Genomic DNA, 12,517 nt, shown 5'->3' on the forward strand with positions numbered 1-12,517 from the left:
TATCTTTTTTTTTATTTACTTCTTGAAGTTTGTACATGACAGTTTTCTTTCTCTACATCACACATACACACATGCATCCAATAAAAGAGAGAATAATGATACGATAGCCGTCGCAGTCAGTTGCGTGCGCCTCCCATCTTACATTGTTTGCTCTCTTTTTGTTTATCTTTTTGTTTCGTCTGTGCTGCCGTTACTGGTGGCTTTTCTCCTTTATACTCTTCCTGGGCTAAACAAATGTTAGCGCTTGGGCTTTCTAATGCAATTTGTGACGATGAGGGTCCTTTTTGTCCACTGCAATGCGCTTCTCAATTGACCTCATTTGCTTCCATGTGTGAAGGTCTACAATTCGTGAATCGGGTTTTACCTTCAAAAGGTTGCCGTGTGAATTGCGCAGCGACTCAATCTTTTTTGTATGGCGCGTCAGGGTACCCGCCAGCATCTCCCCCGCGCACGCCAGTCGCCGTTCCCCACCGGCACCCCCCGTATCGTTTCCCGTCAAAGCCGCCGCGTCCGGCAGCTCTGGCAACACTCCTTGATGAACGTGGTCACTGCGGTAAATGCTCATGTTGACGTACCCTTCATTTTCAATCCGTCGTGTTATTCCGCAGAAGGGCTGCTCTATCCGCTGAATTGGGATGGGGTTCGTCTCGTCGGGCATCAGGTAGGGTTTGCCAGCTGCCTTCTTCTTCCCCGCAAGGAGAGCGAGCAGGGCCGCCTTGTCGTCCATCGTGCCTATAAGGTGCGCATTCGGGGAGTCCTCAATACCGCGCGGCAGCTGACCCGGGTAGGCCAGGCTCTTGTCGCCGTACACCCACGAGGTGCAGTAGTAGTCGGTCGGGGGTTTACCCATCGTCGTCAGCTGTGGCCTGCGGGAGGCGAACAAATCTTCATTTGGTCTACGGTAGCTGTCCTCGGACGGGGGCACCTTCGGCAGGAGGGACTCCCTAGATGTGATCTTTGGCGGCAGCATGTTCTCGGCCTTGAGATCCTCCTCGGTTGCGGGGATAAGAAGGAAGTCAGGATCATATGCGGCGGTGCGGGCTCCAGCGTAAAGCGTTGGCTCGCCGCTAGGCACCGGACCGCTGTGTTTGTAATCCTCCTTGTAGACGGAGATTGGGTGCGCGCCAGTCGCCGTGGCGTGCTTAGTGAGGTCCGGGAGATAGTAATCCCTTGCGAAGGCGGAGGCCACGTCGTGCTCTCCGCAGGCTGTCTGCAACAGCCCAGGCATGTCCTTCACCTCCCTGCTGTGGCGCACGTAGTCTGTGAGGTAGGTTGTGTCGTGGCAGCTCTCCAGTGAGTTGGCAAAGCGAAAGATGGGTCGGTTGCGCACATCCCCGCTCACTGCGCAGCCGTCGTCACCGCCAGCCGTGCCGTCGCCGGGGCCCCTTCCCTCAATGTCGCGATTGTAGTCGTAGTCATACCGCGTCATGCAGAGGTCAAGCATGTTTGGTGCCGGGTGGGGCGGCAATACCCGCTGCGGCTCTGCCTTAGCTACGGACATCGCGCCTCGTTGCTGCCTTTTTTTTTTGTCTTCTTCCTCCCTCGTTCTCCCTCTCCCCTTCTATGTCTTGCCTGCCTTCACTCGGCTGCGCGGCGCGGCGGAGGCCGTTGCGCTGCACCACCTCCTCCCTCAACTCCCCACCCCCCACGAAGACAGATGCAGAAAAAAAAAAACCGGCAGAAACATTTCATTACGGGCTCACCCCCGAGGTAGGCAAGTCCCCAACACTTCTGGGAATTGTTCGCTCTTCCCCACCCGCTCATCTCGTTCCACGTCTCCAGCACGGCGTGTCGTATCCGCCAAAGTGTCCGCCCACGACGAGGCGGAGCAGCAATTTCCCGCCAATGGTCGCAAAGCTCAGCGGACTTCGCTAATTTCGCTTTCAACCAGCAGCTGAACGATGCGGTGCACACGCGCAGGCCGCTCCTCCTCCGCCTGCTGAGAGGCGGCGGAGCGCAACTGCGCATCGACACCGCGGCCGGCAGCATTACCGTCAAAAAGGCCCTTGTGTCTTTGCAGGAGGTCGACAGCCTCTAGCATGCGTCGCTGCGCATCTGTGCTGTAGTATTCCACAAACGCAAGAGGCTTTTGCCGCTGCTCCTCCTCAGAGAGCAGCCGCATTTTCCAGTACGCCACTGCCTTCAAAAAAGAGGTGAAAAATAATGACTGCGGTGCAGTCTCCCCGTCAGACCTGGTTGATTCACTGCCTTCCCATTGCTCCTCCGCTGCTGCGAGCGCCGCTTCCTCCGACGCGAGAAACGGACGACTGTCATCATCGGCGCCCGCAGAAGCTACTTCGCCCTCGCCTGCAGCAGCGCCGGCATCGCTGTGCCCAGCATTAGAATCATTCTCAACCTCATCGTCGCCCCCCAGAGGTGGTGAGGAAGTCGTTTTCTCACCCTCAGGTGGGTGACCCTCCTTCATTGCTTGACCATCAAACTGAGGGGCAGGTAGCTTGCCGAACAGAGCCAGAAGCCCGTCCTTCCCCTCAACGCCGTGCAGCGGCATCTCCTTTTCCTCTCCCTCCTGCCGCAAGAGAAGGCAACCCACACGAACACCCAGCACCGTCGCCGCCTTTCCCTCGAAGGACGTCCCGACTGCCCCTACGAGGCGGTCGCCGTGCAATACGCCGAACGGTTCGAGGGCATTTGGTGTGGCGTCGTAATTCATAGCGCCGGCGGAGCACGCAGTGCAATTTTCATCGCTGCCGCCAGCCACGAGCGATGTTTCATGTGAAATTGCGTCACTGTCTGTTGCGTTGAGCCCAGAAGCGCGTTTCCACTTGCGGGGGGTGAAAGGTAGCGGTGGCGGGGCAAGAGGGCCGGCGTTGGAATTAGGCGAGGGACGGCCCCGCCGCCGACCTCGCGGATCTGCCGCCAGCAGCTTTTCCACTTCTCCTCCTCTCCCGCCATGTCGGCAATGGGCAAAACAGGGGCAGCGACGGCGTCTGACGTCTGTGTCGTTTGCGCCCACTCGCAAAGCCCGTAAGCCCCGCACAACTGACGCTCGTCATGGCAAGAGGGGAGAGGCTTCATGCACGAAAACGAATTAGCCTCCTCACCGCAGTCTGGGCGAGTGCCACCGCCCGCATCTTCCACGGTAAATACCCTCAACCACGGCACTCCCCACGCCACACCCACAAACTGCACGTAAGCTGACCACGCGGACAAGTAATAGACCCTGTCTGTAGATACATTGTAAACCTGGCTCAGCGGGGCCCGCTCCAAGTGAGGGGCAGTCATGGCATCCTCGCCAAGCGGTAGTTTGAAGAACGCCGTTTCTCTGTTTGCGTCATAGTCAGTCGTGTTATTGAAATCATAGTACTCGTAAAGCTTCTCCAAGGGAAGCTGTAGAGCGGGCAGGCAGCGGTACATGCGCCTGCCCTCTTCTAAAACCAACCTCGGCATGGGTAGCAATAGCACATCGCCGTCCTCGCGGTACCCTAAAACAATCACGGTGTAAAGGCTGTCCACCTCCTCAGCAGTGAGTTCAGTACACAGGGAAACAACCGGCAAGGTTTCCTTCTCTCCCGTGTAAACGTTCTTCAACGTGAGCAGGGTGCCGTGCACGGGTGGCACAGCACCGCCTCGGTCATTGACACATGACGCACTGCAGTCACCCCGCGTCGCCCCTGCTTTGACGTTCTCCTTTGGAATGCCGTCCTCAGGGGAGACACAGTCTCCGCTCTCATCGCTTGTGCAGGTGCTGGCACTGCTCACGTAGCTAGCACTGCACTCAGACTCGGTAAACTCCTCCACCGCAGCAGCATCGTCATCCCTACTCTGTATGATTTCAGTCCTCCTTTCAATCTTCGTCCATGTAGGCTGCAGACGATATGTCGCGCCCAACGAATCCTTAAGAAGAATATCTGCCTTTTCAACGTCGTAACCGGCAAAAGCCAGATTGTTCCACGTCGACATCGTCTGCCCCCTTCCTACCGCCGCTGTGAGTGAGAACTGCAAGACGAAAAGAAGAAGAACACGGAGAAGGGAAAAGACGCAGGTGTGCGTCGCGCGTACACGTCGCATGCCACCCGTCCTGTGCTGTTTTTTCCTCCCAAATTTTTCTTTCTCCCGTTGCTCGGCGCCACCGCGGGTTTCGGCGGGGAGAAGCCCAGCGCCCCCTCCTTGACGTCTTCCTTCCCCTGTTCCTCCCCGCGGTGTGGGGCCGCTCGACGCTCGGGGACCAACGACGCGGAGGAGGAGGGGACGGCAGCGGTGAGGCGTCAAAAGAGACAAGGGGAGAAGAGTTGAGAAACGGCGAGCCACAGCGCCACCACCAGCTGTGCTGCCAGCTAATACCGCTCGGCGCCCACCCAACCCGCGCATCGTTGCTCAAACCTCAGTACAATATACAAAGAAACAACAACAAAAGATATATATCAAGTGGTACACTGCAGCGGTGGCCCCCGGCCAGATTTCGTGATGTGATCAAGAAGGGGGAAAAGGTACAGAGGGAGCGTGTCATGATGGCGTAAAAGAGAAATGTACAAAAAGCATGACCTGGGGGGGGGCCGCCAGTTGGCTCATGGAGCTCATTTCGCCTGGCACACGCACCTATACAAAAACAAAAAAAGGGCCTTAGTTAGTAGAAGAAGCCGAGGTACGAGAATGAAGAACAACAACAAAAGACAAGCCGAGTGTATGTGTGTGTGTGTGTGTGTGTCTAAATTCTGGATACGATTCAACGACAAAGCCCAAAAATGAAGCAGCGGAATAAAAACGAAAATTACCGGCGCGTTCCGCCTCCTCACTCTGCTTTGTACCGCGTGAGTTCGGCAAGCGACTTGTCGGAAGAGCAGTTCCTCTCCTCACCCTCTTCCCAAGGGAAACAACGCATATGGGCACTCCCGCTAGAATTCGCGTTACGTGAGAAGACGGACTGCAGGAAGTAAGGCCCACACGCACACACACGCAAAGAATGAACACAACCAAGAACCTCCCATGTGTTTCACATCCCCAACTACACTGGAAGCGTCAGCACGTTCCTGTCAAGCAGGAAAAAAGGAAAAAAAATCCATCACTCTTCCGATGCCATCTCCATGATACAAAAAAAAATAATAATAATAATAGTAATAAGAAAAAGAGTTTCTACGTGGGGAGAGTGCAGAACTGCCTCCGACAACACAAAGTTGTATCGGCCCCCTTGTCCCTTGATTTTGCTTACAGACAAGAAAACCCACTCTTCGTCGTCGCCATCTTTTGGCTTCATGTTGTTATCGGTTCGCTCGAAGCAGATTGCGTCATGGAGACGTAAGAATGAGGGAAAAATCACGGTCTCGCCTGACAGTGCTGCGGCCCCGGTGAGCCTCCGATGCTGGGCGTGTTTAGAGTGTTGTTACTTTTTTTTTACTGGCATACCCGGAGAGCGGAAGGTACACGGTTGGAGCTGGAGAGAGCGTTGATGCGGAAGCCAATTGTGAAGAGCCGCGGAACTCCGCTTCGCGTGGGGCGCTGCGCAGGCGCTGATTCATCTGGACGTCCTGCACCACACCGCGACGCAAGAACTCGTTTGCCTTCTGCCTGAATACCTGCCGGTTTACCCCATTCCACGGCAGCAGCGGCTTCGACATGGAACTAAACTCGTAAACGGGGATAGAAAGGCCTCCGAGGTGTGAGGCGTAGATGTGCTTGTCCTCCGGCGGTGTGTGGTTGACGACGACGCGGTGAAACAAGTCGAGTCCCTCGTGTGCACTGCCCTTGGCAAACCGGGGGTGGAGATGTTTTTCCCGTTTGGCAAACTCCCGTGCGCCTCCACAACAGTGGTGCGTGGCGGCGGAGAATTGAGGGCGGACTCCTCCTCCTCACGCGCCATATCGATCAGGTAGGAGCGAAGGTCAAGTATGTACTTGTCGTCTGACTCGGATGGGTACAAGGCGTGCTCGAATTGAACGGCGTGCCGCAGCTGCGAACGTCGTGCAAGTTTGCGGTTTTGCAACTTCGTCACCCTCGCCCGCGACGTCACCGTGGCAGAGGATGCCGATGTCGAATTGGAAGAGAAAGAAGCGGGTGTCTTGATGTCACTAGTAGAATTATGGCGCGTAATTTGTAAAGCCTCCTCGGCCATGCAACTTAGTTTCTGCTGCTGCTGCAGATTATAAAAGGTGGCACGGTCGTAGACACGCTGTATCACGTGCTCCTCCACATACTTCCGCAACGCCTCAACATGCGTGGTGTCCAGCACGGCGAAGTCAGCAAGCGGGGACTTGCTGCAGTAGTCACGCTGCACAGAGAGAAGAATGTGCTTTGGGTCACGAAAGCGGCTCATCGCGGAGGCGGTGTACGTATTGAAGACATGATGGTCGAGGCTTGTGTCGGGCTCCCAGAGGTAGCCCTCACAGGCGCCAATGTATCTCGTGTTATTCCGCAGGTGGTAGGCGCAGTCCAGGCTTGCCATGAAGCACGCGTCGAAGGTAATCGCCTCAAACTTCTTGTTTCCAAATATGGCTGCTAGTTCGTGACACTGCACTCCCACCTTGTCTTCCTCAAGCTCCAAGTAGTCCCCCATGCCGTGGCCGCCGTAGACGAAATAACTACGGCCAGGGTCATACCAACGGTGCAGAAAGCGTTCCAGCATGTCCTGAGAGTACCCCACAACATTTTCGTAGTTCTTCAACGTATACTCGTGCCCGTCGATGCGGGCCTCGAAGCTGCCGCCCTGGCTGTTGAAGGCGAGGATAGAGAGGTCTGTGACACCCTTCACCTTCTTCATTTGCAGAAACTTCCAGAACGGCCACGCCGTCACATCATTGATGGAGCTAAAGAGAACAATCAGTCGATTGCATCGCCTTGAGGCCTTTGTAGACATTTGTCCCCTATATATATATATATATATATATGAGGTGGTTAGTATTACTTTTTTAACCCTCTCGTTTTGTTTATGGAGTGAGGGCTATTTCGCTTGTCCTTGAATCCACTTCCGCCTCCGTCTACCTTCAGTGGTGTCCCTGCGGACGCCTGGCGGGGTCCCTCCTTCCGATTCTTCTGCCGAGTCCAGATGTCACCGCTGGGTTTCCTCCGGCTTCACTCCGTTTGCCTTCTCTGTTTATTTTTTTCCTTCGTTTTTTTTTTTTGCCTTCTTGTCCTTTTCTTTTCGTCGCCGCAGCCGCTCTCTTCGCCCGGCTCCCACGTGTCCCCCCCCCGCGCCTAAAATGGCGGACCACCCCCCCTGTTGCTCTGCCTCTGCTCCTCCACACAGCGCACTGCCCGACGCGGCACGTGCCTCTATTGCGCCTTTGCTTTTCCTCCCCCGCTGCTCTGATCGGCGTGGGCCCGCGAACGACGACGACGACGAGAATGGGCCGCTGCTGGTGGAGGCCACCCGCTGAATGGTTCAGAAAGAATAACCCAAAAACTGCTCTCAAAAGAACTTTCCTGCCGCTGCTGGAGGCAGCACTAGTGGCGAGGCCGTCGCTCGTGTGAATATATATGTATACAGAGCCACGGAGGAGAGTCAAGGCGGAGGCTGCTGCACCGACCTTCCCCTTCCCTCCTCTTTGTATGCGCGCGAATGCACTCGCCGCCCTCCTTGGCTTTCACATGCAATTATTTTGGGATAAAAAAAAGAGCGTAAAAATAAGAAGAGAGAGAGAAGGGACAAAAGCAAGAGCCGTTCAGTGTGGGATGCAGAAAAGGAGAATGCGTGTGGCCTCGGTGCGGCAGTCAACTTCCTCCTCGCTCGTCTCTCACACGCGACACAGTGTGGTAGACGAGTGAGGAGGAAGATGTAGGGAGCGAGAGGAGGAAAAACAACAAGACACAGCAGTGACAAAGAAGTACAGTGACATGAAAAGGCCCAAGAAGAAACCTCGGACGGGTGAAACACAACTCCCTCCATCCAAACGGATAGACGCGCAACCTCCGACTTCCACACACACACACACACAAAGTATAATCCTCATCTATTTTTTCTTTCCTTCCGACATTTGCTGTTATCGTCTTCTTCTTGCCGTCGGGCCTCTCCTTGTCGTCTACGCTGAGAGGCTGCGGCACTGCGAGTAGTACACCCGCTTCTCCATGGCCCGTATCGCCTGTCGCATGAGGTTCACTTCACTAGTAACACCCTCGAGCTCCAGCCGGTGTCGCTCCTCGAGGCGCTTCTCGCGCTTCTTTGCACGCTTCAGCTCCCCTCGCACCTGCTCTATCTCCGCCTCACGCGCGGCGAGCAGGGCGGCACGTTGCTCCTTTTCCGCCATTGAAGCTGCTCGGCATTCCCCTAGCTCCTGCCGAAGCCGCCGCATGACGGTGTCAGCGTTGTCGCCCACACGCCTTTGCATCAGTTGGAGGTCCGCAGCATGTCGCCGACGATCATTTTCCACAAGTGTCAGGGCCTCATCAAGAGAGACGCGAAGCTTCTCAATTGTCCCCTGCAGCTCCTGTTGTTCAATCCGCATATCGTGGCGGTTGCGAATGAGATCGGCCAGGCTTTTCTGGTGCAGCGCATGCAGGTGATCGATGGTGGCGATGTAGCGCTCCACCTCCTCCGCATGCTGGCGCGTGCGCTCACGTTCTTCATGCAACCGCTTTGTTCGTTCTTGTTCATACGTGGCACGCTGAGCATCCAGTTGCTCCTGAAGCATCCGCCTCTCTGCACTGAGTGCGGTGGCAAGTGCCGAGGATAGTGGGGGCTGCAGCGTCGCCTCAACCGCGGCAGCCGCCACAGCGCTTGCCCCTTCGTCTCCCGCAGCTGGGGGCGGGAGAAGCACCGCCTGCCGGAGGCTCATCGTCCCACCCTCTCCGGCCCCGTCCGCTGACTTATTGCTCCTGCGGGGGAGTGGTGAGCTGGGCCTCGACTTCCCCGTCGCAGGCGTGGAGGGCGGCTTTCTGCCCCCGCCGTGAGCTTGGCGACGGACATCGGCTTTCGCGTTCTCCTCCGCGACGGCCGCCGTCACTGCCGTCTTCGCCTCTTGACGCAGGCGAAGCAGCGACGCCAGTCTCGCCCGAGCGTCCTCTGCCTCTGCGTGTAGTACGGTGCTCTCATGCAGGAGCCGGTTCGCCCGTTCCCGCTCCTCTTGGAGCATCAGGCGAGCCGCTGATAGCTCCTGTTGCAGTTTGCCGATTTCCTCATCCCTATTGGCCAACTCGCGGCGCAGACGCTGCGTCTCGGCCCGCTCAGGCTTGACGCAATCCTCAATGCGCCGCACCAACGCCAGCTTCTCCGCGTCGTGCTCGCGGATGGTGTGAAGAAGCATACGCACGTAGTCATCGCCGATTACAGCCCCCTCGCACGGCTGAGAAACGGGCGAGGCCACGACGGCAGAACTCCCGACGGCGGCTATCGTCGTGCATGGGGGAGACGCCGCCGCCAACGGCGGGGAGCGATGATAACCCTGCATGGAAGCAGAGCGGCAATCCACACCTCCTAACAGGAGCAGGAGCAGCCCAACACCGGCAAACAAAGAGAACGAGAAAAGGAAGAAACAACAACAACAACAAATATACTTTCAGCACAGTTGCGCTTTCTGAGGCCAATGCGCGCCTTCTCTCGTCTTCGCGCCGGATCTTCTTCTCCACGGCGCCCTTACCCAGAGGAAAAAGAAGGAGGTGCACCTCCGCCGATGAGTTACGGGCAAGAAAAATGGACAATTCGGCGTCGCTCTTCCTTTTCCTTCCTTCCTTCTTTCCCGTATTCTAGACTCGGATACATTAAACGTCGTTTTATGCCCCCTGTGGGATTTTTTTTTCTGCTCGTTCGTTTGCCCTTTGCCCTTCTTTTTCTTCTTCCTGCCGTCCACACCCATTTTCGCATCCCTCGCCTACGGCGCGGCCCCGCAAACGTCGATGTACCCGTGACGGTCGGCATCGTACGGCTCCACCAGAAACCGCGCAAACCGCTGCAGCGCAGGGGTTCCACGCACCTCATCGCTCAGCAGCGGCATCCTCACCACGTGGAAGTCCTCGTACAGAGAGTCGATTTGCGTCAGGTACTTTGACTGTATCTTCTGCCGAGCCATACACATACGACAGGCAGGCTCGCTCGACGGCTTCAGAACAAGCTGATTCACCACAATGCTATCACAGCTTATGTCGTACTTCATGAGCTCCTGCACCAACCGCTCCGTCTCGTACACGCTAAGAAATTCGGGGATGCAGACGCACACAAAAGCCGTCTTCTCAGCGTCCGTAAACTGCCGCTGCACCTCCTGCACACTCTCCCGCCACTGGTTAACGGCAGGCATCAGCGACGACACATCACCAAAGTTGGTTGAAGAAGAAATGAACGTGGACGCGGCACGAACCAAGGAGTCCAGACCTTCCAGCGACAACAGCTTATCGATCGTGGCGTTCACGGTGTGCGGCAGGGCAAGAAGGCGCAGCGTGTGACCCGTCGGCGCGGTATCAAAAATAACAATGTCATACGAAAGTTGCTGGACACCACGCAGAATTTCCGCAAACACGGAGAGCTCATCAATCCCTGGAAGCGTACCCGCCGCCTCCTTAAGAATACTGCCAAGCGCAGCAAAGGGTGATGGCACGCTCGCACCTGTGGAGGCGTCACCCGCACTACCCAGCATAGCGCCAAATCCCCTGTGGGTGAGGTTCCTCGGGTCCACTTCCATCGCGAAGAGCGTCTCCTCCATGCCCTTCACGGGTGTCGGCGCATTGCCGAACCTCTGGCTGAAGGCGTCGCTAAGGTTGTGTGCGGGGTCCGTGGAAATAAGCAGCACCCGTCGAGGGCGGTTCGTGTTTGCCGCCTCGTCGTGAATTGGAGTTGAGGCGAAGAGGGTTGCCAGGGCGCAGGAGGTGGTCGTTTTGCCGACCCCGCCCTTGCCGCCCACAAAGATCCATTGGAGTTTGCTCTGCAACAGCCCCCGCAACGTCGGCTCGAGAGACATGGCGTGCGCGGAGAGAGAAACACAGTGAGTGGCCCAGACGCGGAGAGAAGGGCACTGCCTCACCACCTTCCGGAAGCAACAGGCACGTTGAAGCGACCTCGCTAGCCGCAGCCAAAAAAAAAAGGAAGGAAAGGGATAGAAAGACAGACAGAGTGAGAGGAGCGTCTTCATTGCAGCTGAGGATGCAAAAGTGAAAAAGCGGAAAGGGAGGAATGAAAAAACAATAGCAAAAAAATGCAACCACCGTGTGTGGGTGTGGGTCGTTTTTTTTTGTTTTGCAGGCATCATGAAATTCTCTCAGATGCATGAGACCCTCTTAAGCCCCAAACCCACCGCAGTCGCACTGCAGCGAGAAACGACAGTCGCGAAGCCCAAGAGTAGGGCGTCCCCGACACTCCCAGAGAGGGACTGAGGAACTGAGAAGGAGGGGAGGAGACACCCGGCGCACAAGGGCAAGCCCCCAAGCCTACAGGCAAGTACGAGGAGGAGAAAAGACAATGTTAGCACCCCATCCGTCATTTAGTTAATTCACGCGAATCCTCAGCTCCGCCCAACACACACACGCACGAACAAAAAAAAACTACTGCCTCTGTTTTGGCTCAACTTCCCACAGCAACTTCCACTAGCGTTTTACCCGCCTGTCGTCAGTGCGTCCGTGGAGAAGTTCGACGACGACGACGACGACGGGCGAGGAGGAGAAGGGAATCCATCAAATTTTGTCTTGGAAAGCGGCATCCGCAGCCCGCCCGCCTGGGTCACAGGGGTCCTGACCGCTCCGACTGGACGGTGACGGCGCCACGCTCGCACCCCCGCTCACGTCGTGAACGCTAGCACCGAACACATCATTCAGCGCGCGGCGTCGCTCCCACGCTCTAGAGAGACGATCCCTGTCCTTGAGGAGCTCCTCGTTGACAAGCGCGTCGCAGAGCCGCAGGTCCAACGGGACGGCGTAAACGGCATGCAGAGCTTCCGAATTGTGAACATACTTTTCGTTGTCGCAAACGATCCCGAGAAAAGTTTCTCTCCACAAGTTTGCATTTCCGTAGGCAGGAGGAGAGGGGGGAAACCTCCCTGTGTTGGTTGGTTCGGCCAGAACACGCTCCGGTTGACTGTACTGTGCCTTCAGGAGCGAGCGGCATACAAAAAACACGAGAACCACAAGGAGAATGAGGACCACGAGCACCGCTGCCGCTATGGCCGCGACGCCAGGAGGCAACTCTCCGCCCCGCAGCTCCACGTCCACGTATATGTTCGGGCGTGCCCCGTGCATACGCAGCAGCGGTCCAGACACACACACACACGCACGGAAACAGCGCAGCCACGAAAGTCGGCTCAATCCACCGTCCCTCGCTCTCCTCTTTTCTTCCGTCCGTGCCCGAAGCACAGCTGCCTCAGCCAAAGGGGGAGAAAAAGGGGAACAAAGCAAAAGCGGCAAAGGTTAAGGGGAGTGACCGCAGCAAGAATAAAAGGAGGAGAAAAAATAAATGGTGTCAATGCCACGTGGAACTGACGCGGAAGACGAAGTGAACACCAACTGAAACAAAACGCGTCAGTGAAAGCGGTCACTAATATTCTGCCGCTAGTATAAAGAAATAAACGAATATGTTTCTTGTATTTCGTTGCTGCGGAGAGGGTAGAAAGAACAGCGCACGCGGCGGAGCAGCCGAACCTCCCCCCCCCCC

At 56.5% G+C, this 12,517-nt stretch overlaps 7 protein-coding genes across 7 annotated transcripts, besides 8 other annotated features; all 7 read right to left on the reverse strand.

Moving 5' to 3' along the window:
- Positions 1-253: 253 nt before the first annotated feature.
- On the reverse strand, positions 254-1,501 carry Tco025E_03032 (uncharacterized protein; the record flags this gene model as incomplete). Its single annotated transcript, XM_029369954.1, has 1 exon — positions 254-1,501. One exon carries the CDS (start codon positions 1,499-1,501, stop codon positions 254-256), a length of 1,248 nt encoding a protein of 415 aa, XP_029229981.1.
- A 357-nt stretch (positions 1,502-1,858) lies between these two features.
- On the reverse strand, positions 1,859-2,671 carry Tco025E_03033 (uncharacterized protein; the record flags this gene model as incomplete). Its single annotated transcript, XM_029369955.1, has 1 exon — positions 1,859-2,671. The coding sequence occupies one exon, from the start codon at positions 2,669-2,671 to the stop codon at positions 1,859-1,861; it is 813 nt and encodes a 270-aa protein (XP_029229982.1).
- On the reverse strand, positions 2,668-3,921 carry Tco025E_03034 (uncharacterized protein; the record flags this gene model as incomplete). The annotated part of the gene is made up of 1 exon (XM_029369956.1): positions 2,668-3,921. The coding sequence occupies one exon, from the start codon at positions 3,919-3,921 to the stop codon at positions 2,668-2,670; it is 1,254 nt and encodes a 417-aa protein (XP_029229983.1).
- Positions 3,922-3,961: 40 nt separating this feature from the next.
- Positions 3,962-3,998: a sequence feature (GA-rich).
- Positions 3,999-4,640: 642 nt separating this feature from the next.
- Positions 4,641-4,666: a microsatellite.
- A 376-nt stretch (positions 4,667-5,042) lies between these two features.
- Positions 5,043-5,085: a microsatellite.
- A 454-nt stretch (positions 5,086-5,539) lies between these two features.
- On the reverse strand, positions 5,540-6,808 carry Tco025E_03035 (PUF nine target 1; the record flags this gene model as incomplete). The annotated part of the gene is made up of 1 exon (XM_029369957.1): positions 5,540-6,808. One exon carries the CDS (start codon positions 6,806-6,808, stop codon positions 5,540-5,542), a length of 1,269 nt encoding a protein of 422 aa, XP_029229984.1.
- Positions 6,809-6,816: 8 nt separating this feature from the next.
- Positions 6,817-6,839: a microsatellite.
- Positions 6,840-7,868: 1,029 nt separating this feature from the next.
- Positions 7,869-7,886: a microsatellite.
- Positions 7,887-7,970: 84 nt separating this feature from the next.
- Positions 7,971-9,335, reverse strand: Tco025E_03036 (uncharacterized protein; the record flags this gene model as incomplete). Its single annotated transcript, XM_029369958.1, has 1 exon — positions 7,971-9,335. One exon carries the CDS (start codon positions 9,333-9,335, stop codon positions 7,971-7,973), a length of 1,365 nt encoding a protein of 454 aa, XP_029229985.1.
- Positions 9,336-9,418: 83 nt separating this feature from the next.
- Positions 9,419-9,435: a microsatellite.
- Positions 9,436-9,597: 162 nt separating this feature from the next.
- Positions 9,598-9,624: a microsatellite.
- A 131-nt stretch (positions 9,625-9,755) lies between these two features.
- On the reverse strand, positions 9,756-10,835 carry Tco025E_03037 (anion-transporting ATPase; the record flags this gene model as incomplete). Its single annotated transcript, XM_029369959.1, has 1 exon — positions 9,756-10,835. The coding sequence occupies one exon, from the start codon at positions 10,833-10,835 to the stop codon at positions 9,756-9,758; it is 1,080 nt and encodes a 359-aa protein (XP_029229986.1).
- Positions 10,836-11,501: 666 nt separating this feature from the next.
- Positions 11,502-11,521: a microsatellite.
- Positions 11,522-11,544: 23 nt separating this feature from the next.
- On the reverse strand, positions 11,545-12,105 carry Tco025E_03038 (uncharacterized protein; the record flags this gene model as incomplete). The annotated part of the gene is made up of 1 exon (XM_029369960.1): positions 11,545-12,105. One exon carries the CDS (start codon positions 12,103-12,105, stop codon positions 11,545-11,547), a length of 561 nt encoding a protein of 186 aa, XP_029229987.1.
- Positions 12,106-12,517: the final 412 nt, after the last annotated feature.

This window comes from Trypanosoma conorhini (assembly GCF_003719485.1).
Source record: "Trypanosoma conorhini strain 025E chromosome Unknown Tco_14.4_contig_00130, whole genome shotgun sequence".
Taxonomy (NCBI): domain Eukaryota; phylum Euglenozoa; class Kinetoplastea; order Trypanosomatida; family Trypanosomatidae; genus Trypanosoma; species Trypanosoma conorhini.